The sequence below is a fragment of the Amia ocellicauda genome, chromosome 10 (assembly GCF_036373705.1).
Source record: "Amia ocellicauda isolate fAmiCal2 chromosome 10, fAmiCal2.hap1, whole genome shotgun sequence".
NCBI lineage: Eukaryota > Metazoa > Chordata > Actinopteri > Amiiformes > Amiidae > Amia > Amia ocellicauda.
The window spans coordinates 1,714,676-1,732,500 of NC_089859.1; the positions used below are offsets into that span (position 1 = coordinate 1,714,676).

Consider the following 17,825-nt stretch of genomic DNA (forward strand, 5'->3'; position numbering starts at 1 on the left):
CCAGAAACACACTGCAAGTGTTCAAAAGCCAGCGTGTAGCTCTCAGTATACACGCATATCTGACATTGCTGCTGTGCATGAAATGTAAAGAGTTACGTTTTATTTCTGCCTAATTATTGCTGGAATAGACAGATCACTCATAGAATAGGAATAAATACGAACCACTGCTCTAATTTCACATTAACACAAGGTAAATTTTAAGAAGTTAATGTGTGCAAATTAATAATAATAATAATAATAATAATAATAATAATAATAATAATAATAAACATATTCAATATTAAGCTGGCATCCTCTGAGACCCCTACATTGTTTCTATGTGGGAAGCACTGACAGAAGGCTGGAAGCTGTATCATATTACTGTAACAATTGCCATTAAGGTACAAGTCATTTAAAACAGAAACAAAGCCAACATTGTACCTAATTACCCAATGGTTCCCATTAACCCTTAGGGACTATTTCTTGTATTAATATATTGCAGAGATTTCAAATTCACTTCCCAGAGGGCCACAGTGTCCTCAGCTCTAGGTTCCTCTCTTAAATTGGTGTAATAATATGATGAACTTCTAAAATGTCACAAAGCCGCCCCCCCCAGGCTCAGCAATGCTCGATACTCACAGTACAATCAACTGCATCTTCTGCGCCCCCCAGCACCGAATACCTGAAAAACAAAACACCTTGAAATGATATGAAATTTGTCAATCTGAGAAAGTAATAAGCTTAATTAATAAAAGCAGAAGCCATGGCCGGCCCTGCAGGGATGGGGTGGGAGACCTCTGAGAGGCTGCTCTCCCTCACGCCAGATCCCCGGCTGGCCCTCCCGCCACGCACCTGTTCGCGCCTCAGGATTGCCAATTCGCACGCGTCCGGTGGGAGCGCGCTGCAGATGGGATTTTGCAAATGTGGATTTGATACTCAATTAACCCCTTAGAGAAGTATGTGAAGTTTGGAAAAACAACATTTTGCAGTAGATACCATCCTCAGCCTCAGCACCAACAAAAAGTTTGGTTTTCTTTTCAAAATAGAGAGCATGTACATCTATAAAATCAATAACTATGTCCTACTCATTAATTACAGAAACCCTTCTATTGCAGTGAGGACACTGAAGGCAGTTTTTTTACCCTGTGGCCAAATTACATCTGTAATTGAGTACAGTGGGGGCAGTTTGGTGTTGTTTGCCCAGAGGGAAAATGTGGATCTGAGATTCTGAGAACTCTTGGTTTTAATTAGTGAATTAGATATATGTTTCTATGCATTTTATATATATATTTACACAATACAACTACAGCACTGCATTTGATGATCACTTGAAGACTTCAGAAGTACAAAACAAATCTTAGTTCAGAGGGAAACGTCTAGAGTATTTTTGGCTACAGAAACAGAACCCCTCCCCTTAAATTCACTTTTTAAAAAGGGAAATTTGAGTTTGAAAACATTTCCTGCTTTATATGCTTTTGATAACAATCTGCCAAAAACAGGTCAGGTTTCTCCCAAGATTTACAAAGCGTCTGATATGAAAACATGAGATACATTTTCTGCTCTTAACATTGTGAAGCAGATCTCTGGGAAGGAAACACAAGATCTGTTTTGCGATCGCTTTATATCGGGACCCACAGAACATCAAACGGACCAGACACAACGACGAGAAAAGGTTTAGATCTTTTCTTTAATGATTCTGAACTTAAAAAACACATATCCAAATCAAAACCCACGTTTCAGGCTCCATACCGGGAATGCGTTTAATCTGTACCTCAAAATAAAACGTTAGAAAAAAAGTGCTTAAGATATGTGCAAAGCTCGAATGTTCATAGGTTATATACATATCAATCCATCAAACACGTATTCACTTTCACCTCCTCCTTTCATCCGTCCTGTGTGCGGCTCTGCACAGACATGTCTCTATCACAACAAACAACGTGAATAATAAAAACACACGGACGACAAAAGCATAGAAAAGACTCATCTCTCTGTACTCTAACTGAACAAGACTCTGAAGACTATAAAAACAACGACAGACAGACCTCGGTAATGCTGAAAAGGTTCAAAGTGCATCAGAACAGTTGCAAATGAAATTATACAAAATGGCACGAGAGTATATGAAGCAAGAAGCCGGTGCCTCTGACGTCTATAATAACTTTAATATGAAGTTGTCCGCGATGTGAGTTCTGGCAGTTCACTGGCGCTGTTCAGTCTCTGGCTTTGGGATGTCTTTAAGATTTCAGTTTTTTCTCCTTCCGGCCGGTGAAATCTGAAGGAATGTCCGTCTTCCTCTTATGCGCCTGAAAACGGTGAATATTACAACATTTACACTGCACCACAGTTATTTGTTTACTGTGAGAAGATCAGACTCATACCTCAGATCTATGTAGACATGTTATATCAATTCAACGTATACACAGTATAAAACCAGACACAGCTTCAACAAATATGAAGAAGGACCTCTGTGTTCTGTATGTACATTTCTACTATATATATTTTTGCTGCAACGTGATCAAGATTGTCTCTCTCTCTCTCTCTCTCCCTCCAACTCTCTGTCACTCTCCATCTCTCTCTGTCTCATTCCATCTCCCTCTCTCTAAGAAAGGTCACTCACAGTTTGCGTTTTCGGCGCCCTCTTCTTCTTCTCCGCTCGCTCTTTTTCCTCAATCTCCAGGTTCTCTTTCTCGATGAGTGAGATCAGAGTGTTGCAGCGTCTCTGTAGTTCCTGAATGAACACAAGTTTTCATCTTAATCAATAAACGATAAACCTCGTTCTTCTAAATTCCCTTTTTTCCCCCCAGGTAGCAAAAAAGGAGCCATTGGCTGAACTGACAGCTCACCAGAAGGAATTCAAAATAAAAAGATGGTTCTCGATGCATCTTTATTTAGTTTTGGTGACAAGCCAGCATTGTAAATTCGCTGCACTTACAACGCTCTCTCCAACACTAACAGGACAAGCCGTGATTTATAGGAAACATTATTCGTGCCCGTATGAAACACCTGCACACATGATGTCGGAGATAATCAAGACGATGAACCCAACCAGCCGCAGAAAACCTACCCGTTTATTATCTTGTATAAAGACCTTTATTTATGTGTTGTTTGTTTGTTTCTGCTCTTCCACTCACCATGGCTGTCCGAGACTTAATGAACCAGTCGAATCTGAACTGGGCCGCGTTGCGCACGCACTGCCGCAGCTCTTCGTAGACGTTCTCCTTGTCAAAGCCCATCTTGTGGAGCATACAGATAAGGAACCGGTCCTCCTCCTCCGTGTAGTTCTTGCCCTTGTTGGTCCCGTACTGTATCCTCAACTGATGAAACGGGGCTTTGTATCTGGCGATCTGGCACAGAGTGGTTGAGTTTTTAAGGCCCAAGATGGGACTGGGCAGCACCTTTACTCAACACCTAGACTTCCTCTACAGTTCACATTTCACTGCTCTGACCCACTCACTGATCTATACATTATCCATGCAGCATACATTGAGAAGAATGCCGATTGTAATTGAAATACAATACATAATAATTAATTGCCTGTATACACAACATGTCAAAAACCTGACAGATCTTGATCTATTTGACTATCTATTTGAACTGAATTGGTATTATTCCTCCTACTTGAGAATCGGTGAAAAGCTCTCGTCCTTGGGAGCATAAATATCTTAACTTGGGCCCAGATGAGCTCCAATCTGTGATCCCACCTGGCTCTTATACATTACAAACTCAATGCTTAATGACCCAAGTACTAGTTTTCATAACATGCCATTTTACATGTAGTCTGGGCTGTTGTCCAGTTAGACAGATTGAATTAACTGATTTACAGATCTAGACGAGACACAGTTCCTTGGCCTACAGGGACTCCAGTAGGAGATGCCCTGGAAGTAAGGAAGTGAGTCTCCAACAGAGATGTCTTTCTGTGTGTTTGAACCCTTTTAGTCACATGGCTGATCTGCTCAGAAAACAGCATTTTCAATAAGATACGGGAACATCAAAGCCGCTTAAGCGATCTGTGCAGAAATGTCTGAAGCACATTCCCTCAGTTTGTCTACCTTTGCATCCAGCGCTTTCTTAATGCTAATCCTTCTCTGAATCCTCGCCTCGCCGCGCTCTATTTGTGCCATTATTCTCTCAATATCCTGTAGCTCATTACAACGCTCCCAGAACACAGCTTGAAAAGAAAAAAAATATAGATTGTTGCAACACATGTACAGGTCACACTTTTATGCTAATTGCAGTCGTGCGTGAATCACAGGACAATGTTGTGAGGCTGCGTCCACGACGTTCAGCCACTACGGTCAGTGAAATGATGCTGTGTTTCGATCCCAGCCCAACCTGAATACTCGATGACCTCCTCGGGGGTTTTGCCCTCCACCTCGCGGGCGATGTTGTCAATATCATCGCGGCCGTATTTCTCATTTGCTTTTATGAACTGATTGAAATCACGCTTGTTCCAACTTGTGAAACCCTTTGAACAACAGAGAGAGAGAGAAAAACACGTTGATTTCTATTACAAACAAGTGAAAGGCTACAGAAACCTCCATGAAACTCTAATTATGCAAATAAATCCACCGAGCCTAATCCAAATCTTTACTAATATACGACCACAGACGTCCGTGTTAGACACTGATTTGAATAGGTGTGTTCGTATTGACACTAACTTATACCATTCCCAAGACACAGCTATGGTGACATCATCTCTTCACACTTGGACCCACCTGTGTCAGAAGCTTTTCCTTCTCCTCGGTCTCCTCTGAGGTGAGCGGTCCCGCATCGTCGATCTTCCTCTGCTCCTCCTTCTGCACCTGCGTGGCATTGGGAAGCTCCGGGTTCTTGGGAACCTGCAGACCGAGACACTTCACTGCGATCTGACATCAGGGTGACGTTTACCAATCACTACCAAGTCAAAATGCTTTCACACAGACAGCAGTCATTGTTTTTTAAATGTATTATTTCACCTAGGAAATGCAGTCACTTGTGGTTGTGGGGAACAATGACTCATTTAGGCAGAACTGGGAATTCAAACATCTTAAAAGGACATACTGTAACTTTAAAGGATTAATAAGGAGGAAGGTTGATATCTGACGTGTAGAACTATTCTGCATATTCAATCTGCACTAGTTAGAGCTCATCTGGATACTGAGGACAGTTCTGGGCTCCACACTTCAAGAAAGATATCGCTGCTCTAGAGGCAGTTCAGAGGAGAGCAACCAGACTTATTCCAGGTCTGAAGGGAAAGTCCTACTGAGAGACTGAGGAACTGAACCTTTTCACCCTGGAACAGAGGAGACTACGTGGGGACTTGATTCAAGTCTTCAAAATCATGAAAGGCATCGACCACATCAAACCAGAGGAGCTTTTCCAGATCGGCAGGGACACACGCACCCGGGGACACAAATGGAAATTGGGCTTCAAGGCATTCAAGACAGAAAACAGGAGACACTTCTTCACACAGAGAGGCGTCACAATTTGAACAAACTCCCCAGCGATGTGGCTGAAGAGACAATTTGGGATCATTCAGAAACAGACTGGATAGGATCCTTGATCACTTAGTTATTAATGGACACCAAACAAGCACGATGGGGCGAATGGGCTCCTCTCGATTGGACACTTTCTATGTTTCTTATGTTCACACTGGAGGGGAAGATGAAATGGCAGGCTTCAAAAGTGAGAACAACTTATACAAGAAAGAGAAAACTATTACAAATCATCTCCATCCCCCTCACTATCGAACGCTACACAAATGGCAGACAGAGTTTCCACGAGGTCTGAGTTTTCCCCTTGCTGGTAGCTGAGCGTATCAGAAATGAAACTCGCCTACCTTGTAGCCGATGGTCTTCCTGTAGTGCAGGATTTCCTTCTCCAGTAACTCAAACAAGCGCGGAGGAAAGAACTGGAAATCCTGAATGTTGGGCTGCTTCGGGGGACGGGGGGCCTGGAGAGGAGAAAAAACCAACATGACGCCGAATGAGGCCTTCGTCACATCTGTGCGGGACACACAGCACCGGCACCGCAGAGACAGAGACCTTACCTTAGGTGCCCTTGGCTCACTGACTCTCAGAGCCTCGCGGAAATATGCATCCACAGCATAATTAGCTTTGCGTTCCCTTTTCGGAGGCTCAATCCACTCCATCATGCTGAGCTGAAATGGAAAGGGACAGTTCATTTTACAGGTACCTCTCTGAAGCAGGGATGTATAGTTGTGCTCAGACTGCGGACACTCTTTCTGAGACGTGTGGAAATCCCAGTCATACTACAAACGACCACGAAACGTCCCAGCGGTGGGATCACACGGATCCTTCAAACGGCATTGATTCATTAATGTTCGGCCAGAAACATTTTGCCTGCATCGTTGTGTACAGAGAGTCTGTCATGTGGGGAAAACTGCATTTCATAAGACAATAACGAGACACAATCTCACAAGCTTTGTCACGAGCCGCTCCGATTTCAAAGTGCCAAAAATCACACAGGTGTTTGAAGGAACTAAGTTGCTAACGATGGAACAGTCCGGCTCTTCCGGGAACGTCTGTATAAATACCTTCTGCTTCTCCCGATAATCCTCCCCTTCGAAGTTGTAGAGGCTGGTTTCGGTGTCCACGGTGAAGTTTCGCAGGGAGCTCTCGCCCAGCTTCTCCAGGCGCTCGTTCATCTCCGCAGTCTGGGGGGGCAATGGCAGTCATGCACGTGTCAAGCTCCGCAGACTGACGCAGTAAAAGCCGATTCAGTAGAATCGTCCCGGTCCTCCTTACCTTCTTCGCGCCTCTCTCCAGGATGGTGCTGATGTCCTCGTCCGACAGCTCGCTGTCTTTGGAGGCGAAGACGTGCGTGGCACCGTGGCGGATCATCTGCAGCATCTCGTCTTTGGCCAGTTTGTTGGACTGCTGATCAATTAATCGCCCTGGATTGCATTGAGATGCGTTAACGACAAGGATGGGTGAAATAATGCAGACCTCTCAAAAATGTTTCATTTCAAAACAGTAATATAAAAATAGCGTATTGTGGTGCTTTTTAAGAAGTACAGGCGTTAATTGACAATTCAACCAGATTTGTACGACAAGCATTTCACACTGCATCATATCTTTCAGGAAATTAAAATCACGCCGAAGAGAATGGTCAGAAATGTGCCTCAAAAGCCTGGGTCCTGTAACACAATTTTTCCGGTGTCTACGCCTGCCCTTTACAATACAGTCAGTCTGGCTCTCAAGTAGCGATCTCTACCTGTCTACAGACTTTCATGTGCTTGAAAAACACACACATTGTACAGCATTACAGGTGTTTTCTTACAACTGTACTCAGATTAAGCTGATACAGTGCTTACCCCGCAAATAAACATGGATTGGAAATGGAGACTCAAGAGAGCTCGTTTTGGAAATGCCGTGTATGTGAACATGACTGATTCAGCGGCATCAGTGATACTGGCAATGAAGGATCATTCGTGGATTTGTGCCAGTGCTGTGAAAACCTGCAAGTGAAACGCCAGGTCCAAATGGCACCGAGTGCTTTTACTCCACTGATCAATACACGATCAATACTGCACCGTACAGAGAGCAATAGAGCAGCACATCCACCAAAATAATGATTCATGGACAATATCAGTGGAGGAGCATTTATTGCGATGCTATATATTCGTGCAGTAAAAGTGAGGTGTGAGGTACGAGCTCCTGCAGGGAAAAATGCAGAAACGTGTCCTGTGTGGAGCGTCCCGATATGCAGGCTAAATATATAGTAAATAGTCTATTGAAATACACTGATTTAGCTTTGTATGTTGAAAACAAAGTTTACACAGTGTTGGAAATGTTTACTTTAGTGTACAGTTATGTTTTGATAAATGCAATAGTTATTTTTGAACTATACAATATTGCTTTTGAGCATTATTCCAATATTTACGTTTACACTTGTTTCATTCTCTTATTGTATGCTGTTTTGAGCTTTTTGCTTATTGTAGGCTATATAGTTATTTATGTTTTGACTGCAGTGTGCGCGTTTAGAAAAAAGTGATTTGTTCTTGCATTAGAATGTAAGTTTCATCTGTATTAATGTTTTGATGAAGGTGTATTAATTAAGGTTGTGGCCGTGAATACATTTGTGAACACTCGAATGGCCCTTGATAGGAAAAAGGTTCCCCACCCCTGTGCTAGATCATGCCGAGACTCTGATGAAGTCCCCCACCTTGTTGGATGACAATGGAGTCCAGTCTGAGTTTCATCTCGGCTCGCTCCACGATCCTCTCCTCCACCGTGTTGTCGGTGATCAGCCGGAAGACGCGCACGGTCTTCGTCTGACCGATGCGATGGGCGCGATCCTGCAGGACAGAGGGAGAGTCAACAGAGGATGGTTAGGGTCAATACTGGTGAAAATAAGGAGCAGTACAGATATATTTCTGTGAGCTTGAGTCCAAGTAGATTCACACTAACCATGGCTTGCAGATCCACCTGTGGATTCCAGTCCGAGTCGTACAAGATGACCACGTCCGCGGTGGCAAGGTTGATGCCAAGACCGCCAGCTCTGGTGCTCAACATGAAGATGAACTTGGTGCTGTTGGGGGCGTTGTAGTTTTCTATCGCTTCCTGTTGGGGTTTTGTTTTGGGGGGGAAGGAACACATGCAGCACATTTTGGTTAGAAAATGGCAAAAGACTGCATACAATGGGTAGTGCATGAATTATTAATTATAGTAATCATAAATCTTTACAAACCTGGTGCTCAAATATGGCTGTTTTAAAGGGATTAAAGGGATCATTAAAAGGGGTGTCAATAACATTGCGTGATATACAAGCGAGAGATATGATCGAGGGGAGCTCGGTGCTGTGGCAAATGCGGGGGAACGTCGCTACTGACCTCACGCTCCTCGTGCGGTGTATTCCCATCCAGGCGGCAATACTCGAACCCTTTCCACATGCAGTAGTCCTCCAAGATGTCCAGGACTCGGGTCATCTGACTGAAGATCAGGACCCGGGATCCTTGTGACACAACAAAGCATGTCTGTGCATTAGTACAAAGGCGTTACAAGTCACTCGGTAGTGCTGGGAACGCAGATACTACTGAAAGTGTTTGTGACAAAAGTCTTGGGCGCATGCAAGTGGCAGTGTGAGAGATTAATAGATGAGATAAACCCTTTACAGGAAAGACAAACGTGGTGTAACATGGTATAACTTTATAAGATTTGTCTTTCGGGTCAATGAACTCTTGGATCAACTGCAAGAGACAGATTTTTCATTTAAATAACTAATCAACATGTATGGATGCAAATGGATATAAATCACACCATGAACAATATTAACAAAGAGAACATTTTTAAAGTGGCAGCTGAAGTGGATGTATACGTTATTCAGTGAAAACTGATGGGTATAAAACAGGCTCAGTATCTAAGCTTACCTTGTTCTTTAACTTTGGGCAGCAGCTTGTCCAGGACCACCATTTTGCCGCTGTTGGTGACGAGGTGTGTGTCCGTGGTGTACGGCGGCCCGGGCTCGGCGCCATCGAACAGATAGGGGTGGTTGCAGCACTTCCTCAGCTGCATCAAGATGTTCAAGAGACGCATTTTGTCCATCTTCCCAGCGGAGTTGAGGATGTCGATGTCCTTCATCAGTATCCTAGTGTACCTTCACATAGACAAGCGACACAGACGTGAATCGCTCTGATGCAGAATCGCGTGGCTTGACTTCACACACGCTTCCACTCACCACTCTCTCTGCATCTTGCTGAGGCCCAGGTAGATCTTGACCTCCTTTTTGGGTGGCAGACTTTTTTCTACTTCAGCTTTGATGCGGCGAAGCAGGAAGGGCCTCAAGACCTTCACGGAGAGCAAATAAAAGCATTGCGTTCCAGAATCACATTACAAGCTAAGGAGTCTACTTCTCTTGTGGGCTACTTCTCATTCCACGTCATTCTACAGACCTTCTCAGGGTTGGTTACAGAAAGGTGCAAAACAAAACCGCACCACTCTCTCAAAAAGTTATGACAGCACTGCCGACGCACAACGGATAAACAAACTTTAACAGCTCAAAACTCACTGCATGTAGACGTTCAACGAGTTTCTGATCCCCCAGGCAGTTGTTTGTGTCGAACCATGAATCAAAATCCTGAGGAGAGAAACACAATACAGGCAAGATGCACAGAACCAGTGGCTTCTGCTTTGTGTTAGGAGAATCAATTTAATAAAAGGAAACCCACTGACGCCCCCACAGCCCGGCTGCTTCAACACTAACACTATTCCTTGTGCATCTGAGGCTGCGATGCTGGGTTGTAACCCGCATCAGGCTTGTTGGGATGAATTAGAAATGCAAACTGTTCCTGAAAGCGCGAGGCCGATGCGCCGTCACGGCAGACATGTCCCTGCGTCTGATCAGCATCGCCCTGAGGGGGGGTTCGCAGCCATTTTCTGATCCGAACTTGCATGAGCAGCAGTCAGACACAAAGGAGCCGGAGAAACACGCCAGAGGGGCTGTGAGGCAGCGCTCAGATAACGGCAGAGCTCAAAAAGACAGAGAACAGCACCTACAGGAGACACGCCGTGATATGAATACCATGAATAAAAGAAATGATAATAAAGGAAGACTGGAGGGACATGAAGGGCCTTGAAAGACAGCGCGAGATTGTAGTTCGTATCGCCAGAGGAGAGATTTTTTTTTAAAGCCATGCATTATACACTGTAAAGGGAATGTTTTTAGCTTTTGTATTTATTATGTGTGTTTGGCATTTCAGCCACACAAGCTGGGTAAAGGGATGAACACAGAGTGATCTGCTGCCGGAGGGGGAGACACGTACGTCTGCAGAGTTGAACACGTCGGGCAGGAGGAAGTTGAGTAAAGACCACAGCTCGTGGAGATTGTTCTGCAGGGGGGTTCCCGTCAGGAGCAGCCGGTTTGTCGTCTTGAACTCGCGGACGATCTCGGACAGCTGTGTAATAATGAAACAAAAATACACGTGAGGTTTAGGTCTCACCGGCAGAGGGGTGGAGCTGAGGACCACAGCTTTTGTCCACCATGGGTTATAGTTACTGTATTGACCCAAATATTAAAGGGTCCAGAATTTAAGAGGACCTGACCTCTCAAAAAAGTGTACATAACCAAAAATGTACTCTATCAGATCAAATAGACAACTTCTGCATTGAAATGGGGAAAAATAAACATTTCTCTACTAACCACTAGGCAGTGTAGGTGCTGATAGTTGCTTTAATCCAAAAATCAAGGTTTGTGTTCATAAATGGTAATATCACAAAAAATGACCCCCTTTCAGCCCATAGCAGCTGTTTTTCTCCCCACGCCATCACTAATGTTGCTTCTGGTGACACCAACGTGTTTAGCAGCACAATTCAGTTCTCTGACGACCATGATCTTAAGATTTGCATCAAAACTTCTTAATCTCTTTATTTGACCCTGGATTGAGCCACTCTTTCACACATAATCAGTGCAGGGAGGCTTATCCACTTTCAGAAGGATGGGGATGTTCAGCCACTCATCTAACTGAATGCTATAACCCCCCCCCCACTTAAAAAACAAACAAAACTATTGAATTTGTTTTTTTTTTGTTAATGACAGATGTTTTCCTTGTTGAACATTTTCAAATCTACCTGATTTCCCTAACAGCACACAAGTGCCACAATTTAATCTGACACCTGGATCACACACACTTCCTGTCATGTGATGAACCCATCTGAGCTGCTAAATTAAATCTCCTCTGACTGTTTAGACCCGCTCCCTGTAGCTTCAGAGGGATATCTGCGTCTTTATGCTACACAGTTGCGGTTTCTAATTTAATCATATTATTGAAAATGGAAGTACTTTAAAAATTATGCAAAACACATCCAGGGGCCTGAATCTCAGCTCAGAAATCCAACCCCAATCCAAACTTCTCTCTTATTTTCATGGAAATAGAAATACTTTTTAAGTCATGGATACAGCTGAGATAATGGATATAAATTATGGTTTATGCAGCCAAATCATTTTAAACTCAAGTATATATTGTTGACCTACTTTTCAAGTAGCTTTTGATAAGAAACCCAGGCATTGTTTTATAGTAATGCTCAAATCAAAAGTATCATTTCAGGGTTTTAAAGGAATCTTTAAATGCCACGTCTACATCGAATACAGTTTCTGGAGTTTGTTTTAACAGTTTTCACATTTCTGAGAATGTAATTGTCAGAATACTACCTTTAATTTTTATTATGAGTTTTAACCCCAGCCTTTAGCTTTGGCGTGATGTACTTGCAACAGATTATTCATCTTGCAGGGCTCTACGCTTACTTTTTTCCTTAGCAGCACGGATCCAAAATTTAGGGGCACACTTAAAAAAAACAATTAGTGGCACATCACCATAAAGGGTTCATATTTAATGCTCAAATTAAAAACAAATGCAACAATGTTCAAGACACGTAAACACAGCCTCGTGGGGGGGCAGTGGCTCAAACCAAAAAAGGGGCAATTCAGTAGCGAAGTAAGGTCTGGGGGGAGTGCCAGCAAAGCTGGGTTCCAAGGAGGGGGTGTGCAGGCAAAGTGAGGTCCAGGGGCACAGTCGGGGCAAATAGGGCACCACCCACCCTCTGCACGTCCCTGTGTAAATACATGCACACACAGCAGCGCCGTTGCAAACTCAAAACGAACCTCAAACGTTTTCCATTCGTTTTTTTGTTTATTATATATATTTATATAAGTTTTAAAATAATCTTTTCAGCCTTTTTATTGCTTGCTCTCCTTTACTGGCTAACCTAGCTGCTTGTTTTCTTGCTTACTTTGTTTTGTCTGTATGTGCTGATGCATTGCATCTGTGTGCTGTGTCTGTTTTGACTGTTGCTCAAGTGTAGCTTGTGGGTATAATAAAAGCACGTTATAAATACAATGTATAATAATACTGTAGTTGAGGAGGTAAAGAAACAGCCGTAGATTGCGAGACGCACACGAGTTCAAGTAACAGGAAAGGCGGAGAACTTTGTGTGGTTTAAATGGATCCAATGTGCCTGTACCAGCTGAGTGTCTTGCTCCCCTGTCATTGCAGCTCTGATGTATTCTCTGTTCGGGTGCTCGTGCTTCATTGTCATTGTCGTGCCATGCGAGTTCAGCTTTGAATGTGTTGCAGCAAACTGTCTTCAGTGTGAAGTGCTCCTATACATTCCACGGGTGTAGCTGCAGCTGTCTCTCAAGGTTTTGTTTTAGTAGCTGCGCCCCAGGTAGACCCAACTAATCGATGATTCATTACATTTTAAGATTTTAATAATCGACGTTACCACTAGGTTGTTGCAGCCCCGCTGTCGCTGAGCACTGTTGTATCTGTAAGTGTGTTTAATGACGAGGCAGCTAATGCCAGCTAGTAGGTGATTGGATATCGAGCCCAATGAACTGCTGCAACACTGGGTCATAATGTCATTCACGGGAGTTTTCGTTGCCTTCTCGGTTAATTGCGACAATCCACAACCTATATTTCCCTCATTTGCTACCATAATAATGATTAGTGTAAAATATCGTTATTATCATCATCATTTCAATATAGTATTTCCTTATAAAGTTCAAATATTGTATTCGCACAACATTATTTTTACTTGCAAATACAAGTAAAATGCTCTGCAGCCCTGTCTTGATTTGTACTCTTGCAACCAGACCATGAACCTACCTTAGACTTCTCGTTCTTTATCCTGTGGGCTTCATCTATGACCAGGTATCTCCAGTTGAACTTCTTGAAGACCGATTTCTCTCGGATCACCATCTCGTACGATGTGACGCACACGTCCCATTCGCCTGGCATCATGACATCACGGATGAAGGCAGCCTGCACAATAAAGAGCATTTCACTGCCCAATTCTCCCCGTGCTGCTCTCTTTAAAACATTTACCTGCAGTACTATCACATGAAATGGTCAGGATATGAACCGGAGCTGAAGATGGAAAGAAACTATTTTAACACAAGTATCCTGGCTCTAATATAAGACCAGACTCTTCCCAGGCACACTCACTCTGGCGTCCTTGTCCCCGATGAGACAGACAGCTCGCAGGGTCGGCACCCAGCGCTTGAATTCATTCATCCAGTTGTGTAAAGTGGATTTCGGCACCAGAACCATGTGCGGCCCGGGAATGTTCCTGTAGTGCTTGAGATAGCCCAGCAGGGCGATGGTCTGCAGCGTCTTCCCCAGTCCCTGAAAAACAGGAGGGGGACATGCTGAGACAGGGTTCAAACCACCTCAGCATCCATGAGACGGATCAGGACGTTAGATAGAGGACGGGGTTTGATTTGACTGGAATGCTTGGCTGTTTATGTATAAAATAAGACTTTGTATGTGTCTGTAATATGAACAGTACACACTGGCACTGGCAACACATAATTACTGTTTTCTCATCTATTAATATATGGAAACTCTATGTTGGGAACTGTGATTGTAAATTAAATTTAATCTGACAATTTTGTGGGGTTTTACCTGGAATTGGAAACAAAGGATTAATTTTCCCTTTTGTTATGGGATTAAATAATCTATGTTCTCATAGTCTTTAATGTTTGTACCATTTCGTCTGCTAGAATCCCATTGATGCCGTTCTCGTATAAGGAGATCATCCAGTTCAGGCCTCTGATTTGATAATCTCGCAGTGTCCCATTTTTCACATCTGAAAAACAAACACATCATTTGGCAAAACTATTTGAGACGAGTGGGCGACAGTAGTCCTGTATGTTTTGCTAAAAAGCGATAATTAGAATTTCTGATCTTTATACAACATCATATACTTTAGGCAGCCGTTAAATATGTCTGTATTTAAGGAATACACAGAAGCGCAGTTAGAGATTGAAACACAGCGAAACCCAAGTGGTGAACATGAGTTACTGCAGTGCCACAGGTCGGGGGTGTTTTTACTGAGCTACGCCGACTGAATTCGGTGTCGTCTGACAATGTCTTACAAGACGGGGACTCCTCGAATCTGACGCAGACGTTGGATGTCTTCCTGCTTTCTGACAGCAGCTCCTCATCCTCCTCCTGCTCCGTGCGCCGGTGGCGGTTACTGAAAGGTAAACGTACACACACACATAAAACAGCATAACCGGGGTCACGCGGCTTTGATGTATGTTAAATGTAATTAACAGTGACCGTATCCTAGCACTAAGTGACACTCAGACATAACTGACTGCATGTGAAGGAAAATCGGTACATTGTTCCCACATGTTAACACACGGTAAATACGTAATTCTTAACAGTGTTGACAGATTTGCTTATTAATCATTTATATCACTTGCAACCCCTAAACTAAAGCATTACCAACAAAGCAAACCAATCCCTGAAGTGCTGTGTATCTCTGTCACAAATAACAGCACTGAGGGAGTAGCAGTGCATTGCTACTGTGCTCTAATGAATGTTCCTGTAAAGTGCTGCTGTTATTTCTCTCCTCACTTACATCATGAGCGGTTTCTGCACACGTGAGAGCACTCAGCTACTACATGCTGTACATATGTGCACAGGGGGGTGTCTGTGAGGCAGCTGTCTGACACGGTGTAAGACACTGCTTGTGAATCTCACGGCTGCAGGCTGTGTGTAGGTGCAATGAGCTCTTCCACTGCATCCAGGTTTGGAGAACGAGATTTCTGGTGGAGCCCCTATCCTGCTGCTTTGTGTTCCAATGAGCTCTCAGTTACTTAATTGAACCATTAATTTAACTGATAATTTCCTAAATCAGAGCCTTTTAATGATTTTAAACAGAAGGTGTTTTAAGTTAAGTATAGAATTGTATAAAGAACTTATTAAAGAACCAACTCTTGTATCACACAATTTAAAAAGTCAAATCTCAGCAGACTGTTACTTGAATTAAGGTTCAATTAAGTAATTGAGCTCAGATGGAAGAAAAACCAGCAGGGTAGGGGCTACTCCAGGACCAGGGCTGGGAACTCCTGCTCTAACACACCCCTGCTGGAGTACCGAGCTGATACTGGGAAAGTAATTGGACTAGACTAGAACCAGTGTCGGCAACTTACTCCCCGACGGAGAGCAGATTCTGTTTCTCGTCCTTCTTAATGCGGGGTCTGCCCAGCTTCACTTTGAGGGGCGACGTGGGGGACTTCTGCGCCGCCGGCTGAATGAAATGGGCAAAAAGCTCTGTCTGCTTCAGCAGGAATTCAAACCTGTTGGCCCGGTCAGTTTTCTGGATGGAAAACAGCAAGACACACAGAAAGACAGACAGACAGAAACAAGAAGTCAATAAAGCGTTTTGAATGCAGCTCTAGTCAGAGGTATTCACACCCCTCTGAAATTGTTATTCAGTGATTTGTTAAGTTTAATGAATAATGTTAATTGAGCAATATTTATTGATGTTTAGTTGGACACTGATCCAGCCTAAAGAATACTGACTGTAAAGACTGCAGCTGACTGAACCCCCCCACACAGAAATCAATGCAGTACAGCCACACAATTGTACAGCCCATTGTTTCAATTACAGTACACTTTCTACTCCGATTTCATAATTGTTTGTTGAGAAACAAAACTTTAACTATGACAGTAACTTTTAAACTGTATGGATATCAACACTGAACAAAAGCTTTGAAGACACAATTTCAGAGGTGACCCAACAGGACGACTCACCCGCTTCTCCTCGTATTCGGGGTCCACCTCCACCTCCACCCTCATCACAGCCTTGGGAGGGGGTTTGAGCTGGAACGGGGGATCCTCTTTCTAAAAGAGCAGAAAGACCACTTTAAACTTTATTCACAGTGTGGCTGCTTTTTCCCAGTTTATACCCCATGCCCACTCATCCCTACATGGTGGATCAAGCAACCAGCACACCCCTGTGGAAGATAAGACCACATCTTTCACTCTAACACTACTCCTACACGCTCCCTGCTCCAGCTTCTACAGGTCTTATCCTTGTGCCTCTTCTGCTGTTGTTGGGGAATCTTCTACGGTTTGGGGACTTTCACAGTTAAAAAAATCAAGATTACCCCCTAATCCTCTATTGCAAGTGTCCATATAACTCAGTTTGTGTTCGTCAGTGAGTGTGTATATATTGATACAGATTCAGATATATATTCCTGATGAGACTGGGATATTTTTATAAAAGTACAATTGTAGTGCAACTCTCTTGGCCTGTATGAACAACGTCTTGTTCCCTCAGGGCGCAGGAAAGAGCTGGATGTTTTCTCATCGCCACACTCAGCTCCTGAGAGTTTCCTCTCGAACGCTGCTCTGTCAACTGCAATCTGCTATGCCTTCGCTCATGTAACCGCTGTACCTATAATGTCTGTGTCTCTGGCTGGGAGAGGATTTCAGGGAGTGCGCAGGTCAGAGAAGGTCACCTCCAGGGAATGGAGGAGTTTAACAGCCACATAAAATAGTTGATTTAATGTCTAAAGAGGGACACAGATATAAAGGATAGACCACTGGTTCTCAACCCTGGCCCTGGGGAGCCCCTGCCCTGGTGGTTTTCATTCCAACCAACCTCTCAATTACTTATTTGAACCCTTTAATTGAGCTAATTTGCTTCATTTGTCTTTTTAAATTGTGTAGCTTATAAAAAGTTGGAGATAACAAGCTCCATCTACAGTTTCATTCTTAACATGGTCTCTACAACTGTTCAAAATAATTACAGATCTCAGATAAGTAAATGGTTAGTACAATTAGGTTTCAGTTAAGTACTGTACTAGTAATGAAGTAATTGAGAGCCCAGCTAGAACAAAAAACAGCAGTAGGGCCAAGAACCAGGATTGAGAGCCACAGGGATAGACAGACAGAAATAACACCAAATAAATACTATGGGAAAACTAGATTCCACGCAAATATCACAAATTCAGTAGTACACTATACTGCATGTCATGATGTTATGTTGGGATTAAAAAATGTCTGGTATAAATTCATCAGTACTAAAAATACATTCAAATTTAATCTGTGTACTGCT

At 43.3% G+C, this 17,825-nt stretch overlaps 1 protein-coding gene across 2 annotated transcripts in view; it reads right to left on the reverse strand.

The window, feature by feature from the left end:
- Positions 1 to 1,647: 1,647 nt before the first annotated feature.
- smarca1 (SNF2 related chromatin remodeling ATPase 1) overlaps positions 1,648 to 17,825 on the reverse strand; it is a 17,229-nt gene continuing 1,051 nt past the window's right edge. The window contains exons 2-24 of one of the 2 annotated variants that reach the window (XM_066714684.1): positions 16,517 to 16,606; positions 15,913 to 16,079; positions 14,848 to 14,948; positions 14,458 to 14,558; positions 13,916 to 14,095; positions 13,577 to 13,732; positions 10,739 to 10,870; positions 9,985 to 10,053; positions 9,655 to 9,764; positions 9,347 to 9,573; positions 8,810 to 8,931; positions 8,388 to 8,540; positions 8,143 to 8,275; positions 6,723 to 6,871; positions 6,512 to 6,631; positions 6,005 to 6,115; positions 5,795 to 5,908; positions 4,692 to 4,814; positions 4,309 to 4,441; positions 4,026 to 4,144; positions 3,108 to 3,320; positions 2,594 to 2,704; positions 1,648 to 2,279 (exon numbers count right to left, since the gene is read on the reverse strand). In XM_066714684.1, coding sequence (XP_066570781.1) covers positions 2,211 to 2,279; positions 2,594 to 2,704; positions 3,108 to 3,320; positions 4,026 to 4,144; positions 4,309 to 4,441; positions 4,692 to 4,814; positions 5,795 to 5,908; positions 6,005 to 6,115; positions 6,512 to 6,631; positions 6,723 to 6,871; positions 8,143 to 8,275; positions 8,388 to 8,540; positions 8,810 to 8,931; positions 9,347 to 9,573; positions 9,655 to 9,764; positions 9,985 to 10,053; positions 10,739 to 10,870; positions 13,577 to 13,732; positions 13,916 to 14,095; positions 14,458 to 14,558; positions 14,848 to 14,948; positions 15,913 to 16,079; positions 16,517 to 16,606 — 3,003 coding nt within the window. In that variant the 3' untranslated portion in view covers positions 1,648 to 2,210. The remainder of the gene's footprint in view (positions 2,280 to 2,593; positions 2,705 to 3,107; positions 3,321 to 4,025; positions 4,145 to 4,308; positions 4,442 to 4,691; positions 4,815 to 5,794; positions 5,909 to 6,004; positions 6,116 to 6,511; positions 6,632 to 6,722; positions 6,872 to 8,142; positions 8,276 to 8,387; positions 8,541 to 8,809; positions 8,932 to 9,346; positions 9,574 to 9,654; positions 9,765 to 9,984; positions 10,054 to 10,738; positions 10,871 to 13,576; positions 13,733 to 13,915; positions 14,096 to 14,457; positions 14,559 to 14,847; positions 14,949 to 15,912; positions 16,080 to 16,516; positions 16,607 to 17,825) is intronic. The other variant, XM_066714685.1, reaches the window with a different exon arrangement.